This window comes from Tachysurus fulvidraco, chromosome 2, assembly GCF_022655615.1.
Source record: "Tachysurus fulvidraco isolate hzauxx_2018 chromosome 2, HZAU_PFXX_2.0, whole genome shotgun sequence".
Lineage (NCBI taxonomy): Eukaryota > Metazoa > Chordata > Actinopteri > Siluriformes > Bagridae > Tachysurus > Tachysurus fulvidraco.
The window spans coordinates 21,164,485-21,169,479 of record NC_062519.1 but is presented as its reverse complement, the minus strand read 5'-3'; the positions used below and the strand labels follow the sequence as shown (position 1 = coordinate 21,169,479).

Here is a 4,995-nt window from a genome sequence, read left to right as displayed (position 1 = left end):
TCATTATTTATCTCACATTGACCTCTGTTGTACTGAAGATTGGTATGTTTCCTGGTGTGTGTGTGTGTGTGTGTGTGTGTGTGTTTGGCTTTAGAATCTCCTCTGAGGACAGTGAGGAAGTGCCATTCTACATGGTGGACAGTGACGACTCGTGCGAATTCGAGCACGATGCAGGTCAGACAGGCGAAATGAATTTGCTGGAAGAAATCCTAGATTCACTCAGCACCACCACGTTAGATCATGGTTCAAAGCTCTCCTCAGCCAAGAGCCTTGACTTTTTCCGGTCTATGGATGAGCTCGACTGCTGTACCACGGTGAGGCAAGCTTAATTTCTGTATCATTTTTTAAATTTTTTTTTAATATGCATTAAATAATTATCTTACATTGTATGCTTTGTACTCTCTGAGCAAATTCATATAAAGCCTTTAACACTAACAAGTCATATGGTACTGTATGTGCATTTGCTTTAGTCTCTATCTAAGACTAGTCCAGTTCAAACTGGTGAAGTGGGCATGGCCACCAGTGGAGATCAGAGTGGATGGAACATGGGGCAGGATGACAGCGCCATCAATGGCAAGCACCTCCCTCCTTCTCCTCGTCGCCAGTGCAGCACCCGCTCGCTGCCAGATTCTACCAAACCCAGCGAGACCATTTCAGACATGAGGAATTCTCTCATGATGCCTCCCACTCAGCCTCTGGCATGCAAATTGGTTACGAATGCCAGCCCTTCTGTCTATCTAGAGCTTCCCTCGGACCTGAAGCTGAGCCCAGAGAGTCAGGTGACGGAGGGCTCCAGTGGCCTGAGGAGGAAAGTCCTATCCAAAGAGACTCTGAGGCACTACCAAGAGCGTTCACAGCAAGGGGGAAGCAACAGGCAGCCTTCACTGCTTATTCCTTGGGAAATAGAAAACAAAGGCAATAGAGAAGAAGGGGAGGCCAAGGTTCAGGAACAAGGCTTGCTGGAGGAAATTGAGTGTCGTCTCAGTGCGGCTTTGAACTCTAACTTGTAACCCATGCCAGACCACAACAGTACAGTACAGCGTAGGCCTGAGAATTTCAGCCTCCTCCTTCTTCTTCCTTTCTTTCCTGTACACCATAATCATTCTGTATCAGAGCCACTTTTGTATCGTTTGCTAAATTTGACTTGTGTTTAACAATTGTTTTATAAATGGGTATTGGAATGTTTGTTTGGCAAAATGATTAGTTATCATAGGTGATTGTACGGGGAAGCACAGCAGCAGCACAGCGGGTTGCATTTCTGTCTCACAGCTTCAGGATCCCTGGTTTAATCCTGAGCTCTGGTTACTGTGTGGAGTTTTGTTCCTTTTCTTCCTGTCTTCCTGTATGGGTTTCTTTTGGGTTCTCCAGTTTCATCCAACCTCCAAAAAAAGATAATTCAGAAAATTCAATCTTAGGTTTAAATAAATTGCTCAGTGTTCACACGGTGCCCAGTGGTGGACTGGCCGCCCGTCCTGGGTACAGTATATAAGTTGTATAAGTGCTTACTCTACGTGAGCGAGGCGATTCCAAGCCAGTAATTTGCACTTCCAAACAGGTACATTAAGTTAATCACTGTAAATCAAAATTTTTAGAGAATGAGCTTATGTCCACATAATATATTTTTACAAAAGTCTATTTTTGAACAAGACAGTACGCCTTAAAGGTATTTCTGATTTGCTTCTGGTACTATGCAGTGTTCATTAACTGTGAATCTCTGTGCTCTATGGACTCATGCTGCCTTCGATGTCTGTAGCTTTAGGTCATTCTTACTCCTCAGTTATGTTGTTTTTTTGTTGTTGTTGTTGTGGTGTACATGTATAATTCAGAAGTAACAGCACATTTTGTTACAACGTACGTGTGGTTCGTTTCCCAAGACTATTCTCAGGTCGGTGTTTTCTGCAAATACATCGTGACCTTTGCTGCACAGCATCTAATGCACAAGAAAGCCTTGTATTTTTCTTTTAGTACACTTGCCTCTAAAGCACATGTCAGCTGAGCTGGAGGTGAACACAGGTATGTATAGTGAAAACATGATCCTGGTTTCCTCATCACTGTATAGCCAGGACGTTTTTTTTTTTCTTTCTGTATGGTCAAGTCATCAAACCCTGTATTTGTGTGATAGTTCACCGCCAGAGTTTGTTAGATACTGTTATTCTGAATTGTTTCAATTTTTACATTAAAACTAAATATTCTACTATATTATGACCCATCATGTAAAAGTGGTATTACTTAATGGTGGTATTTTTTTGTGTATGTCGATGAAAGTTAATCACCCGTAAAATAACCAAGCATGTTCCTGACACAGCTGGTTTGCATGCAGTGATCCCCACAAACACTCCTGAAAAACCGGTGTACATTATTTTGACTCAGTGCTGTGCCAATAAAAATATTACAGAACATAATGTTAATGATAAAAAAGTGATTTTATTATAAAAAAATATGGAAAATATTCAGCTGAACGATTTGATTGAGGATTATTTATTATTATATATTATTATTATTATTTTTCAAAATGGCAGGATTTTTACGAACACCAGTATACATCCGTACAAAACAATTTATGAGTGCGATTTATTTAGTGCAAAACTACAGAGCCAAATATCTGAATGTTAAATTTTAAATAACATTGTTGTTGTTGTTGTAACATTGTGCACATCATTGGTACTGAAAATTCAAAGTAGTAGTTAATTATGCATAAAGATGTCTGAAATGTTGGAAAGTCAAGAGTTCGAACCCATCACCAAGCCACTACTGCTATACAAAATAAAAGGTGGTGTTTGCTCTAAATAAAGGTGTCTGTCAGTAAAAGTCTAGCAGCACTATATTAGGTGTTACATTTATTCTGTTCATTTTTTTTTTTTCTAATTGTGTTATTTTCTAATTGTTGAAAGTAAAAATTGTTGTTACGGAATAAGGAAAGACTTTTTTCTAGTGAGAGGTTTCAGTATTATTTGAGTGGGAAAAGTAGTTTGGTTAATTAACTTCAAGCAGTATGGATGTGCCTTATTAACTGAATGTAACTCACGGTGTTCCTTAATCAATCCCTCCATTCATATATACTGTATTTTATTAAGAATGACATCATGGCATTACACTTGTTCCCTTCTATCCTGATGTCTCTCCCAGAATGACTCCGCCCACATACACAAGGACTCTCACTGAGTGCGTTGATGAGTATGAAATGATAAATCATCATATGCTATGTTGTGAAATTGAGCACTTATCATAACCACCGTCATCAAAAATAGCAGCTGAGGACAAAGCTTTAAGACGAGAGGCATTCCTCTGTCCAGAAACGTGTCGAATCTAATGCACAGATGACTTGAAGCTGTTATGGGAGCTTAAAGAGTTTCTTGGTTTTTCATTTCATTATCATCTCATTTTTTAATTCAACTGTCAGTATCTGAAAAAAAAATAAAGCTCATTTTGTCATTTGTATTAATATTTGCACTTGATCAGTTAAATAACTAAGAGTTTTCAATTATGCATATCTGCATATCACTACAACCCAGTCTCACGGCTGTGAGACTGGGTTGATCACTAACACGGTGTTGGGTCCTTATTCTTCTGGTTTTAACACCACAGAAGTTTTTATGGAACATAATAATCAAATGGCAAATATGTAAATGATTCCTGGTAATTATTTAACAACACTAGACACCATGTGGGTGGCAAAAACCTTTCAAAAGGAAATATCATCTTTGATAAAACTGGTGATGTCATCTTAATAAAATTGAGAGACACTGTTTTTTAGATTGTCATCATACATGCATCTTACTTTTTTTTTTTTTTTAAATGCTAGATCTATTTCTAAAAAAAAATCTGTTTCAGGAATGTGCTTTATTAAAAGAAAAACGATTTTATTTCTCGGTCATATTATTCGAGTATCTTTGTTCTGAGTATGAAAGCTTTTACTAATTGGAAACACTTATAATGTATAATTGCTTGCCAAAGGATAGCATTAAGCCCTCTACAGACAGTATACATGGGGTCCTGGGTTCATTTTCTATATTACTGGAGCTTTTTTTTTTTTTTTTTAACAGTGATTTTTACTGGATGTGTTGTCATTTTTTCTCTTAAAGGAAAGTGACGGGTTGAATTGATTACATAATTAATTCAGTTCAGTGGACATCTGATAATTTGTGTAGATTCACGTGTCCATGATTTTTTTATGCAGTGTCTTCAAGCTGTTAAAAAAAAAAGTCATTAAAAAAAGTGCCACAGACTGATCACCTCCATGCCGTGCCGAATTGAGGCAGTAATTAAAGCAAAAGGAGCCCCAACCGAGTACTGAGTACATATACAGTAAATGAAGGCCAACAATTCACTAAAAATGTTTTTTTATTGGTCTTATGAAGTGTTCAAATTTTTTTAAGATAGTGAATTAGTGGGTTTTTGTTAAATGTGAGACAAAAATCATCACAATTAAAAGAAACAAACACATAAATTACTTCGGTCTGTGTGTACTGAATTTATATAATACACGAGTTTCACTATTTGAGTTGAATTACTGAAATAAATGAACTTTTCCATGACGTTCTAATTTATTGAGACGCACCTGTATATACTTTTGTTTTAAAAATCCATCCACATCCATGTCATGGTTAAGTCACAGAGATCAGACTTCTTCTTTCTTTGGTGTGAATATTATCTGAGGCTCCTGACTCGTATCTGCATGGTTGTATGCATTGTGCTGCTGCCGCATTATTGGCTGATTGTATACCTGCATGAATTGTTCCTAATAAAGTGCCTAGTAACTGTAATAATCTTTCCAAGTTAGGTTGTTTATGTTGACTATATTCAGTAATGTGTGTCTAAACAACACAACTGGGATGTGAGCAGATCATCTCCTGATTTTTTCAGTGTATGTGTGTTTGTACATTATTTGGTGCACATCATTAAAGAGTCTTTGTTTGCCTTGTAGTTTTTGGATAATATTGTTAATTCATCAACGATGGCCTTCTAAAAAAATTCTGAGAACATAATAAAGGAAAC

General features: G+C 37.2%; 1 protein-coding gene across 5 annotated transcripts in view; it reads left to right on the top strand.

Annotated features, from left to right (window-relative positions):
• Positions 1-4,225, top strand: part of dennd1b (DENN/MADD domain containing 1B) — an 81,187-nt gene extending 76,962 nt beyond the window's left edge. For all 5 annotated transcript variants that reach the window (XM_047808823.1, XM_047808818.1, XM_047808815.1 and 2 more), the window contains 2 exons: positions 95-314; positions 471-4,225. In XM_047808823.1, the coding sequence (XP_047664779.1) occupies positions 95-314; positions 471-1,010 (760 nt within the window). In that variant the 3' untranslated portion in view covers positions 1,011-4,225. The remainder of the gene's footprint in view (positions 1-94; positions 315-470) is intronic.
• Positions 4,226-4,995: the final 770 nt, after the last annotated feature.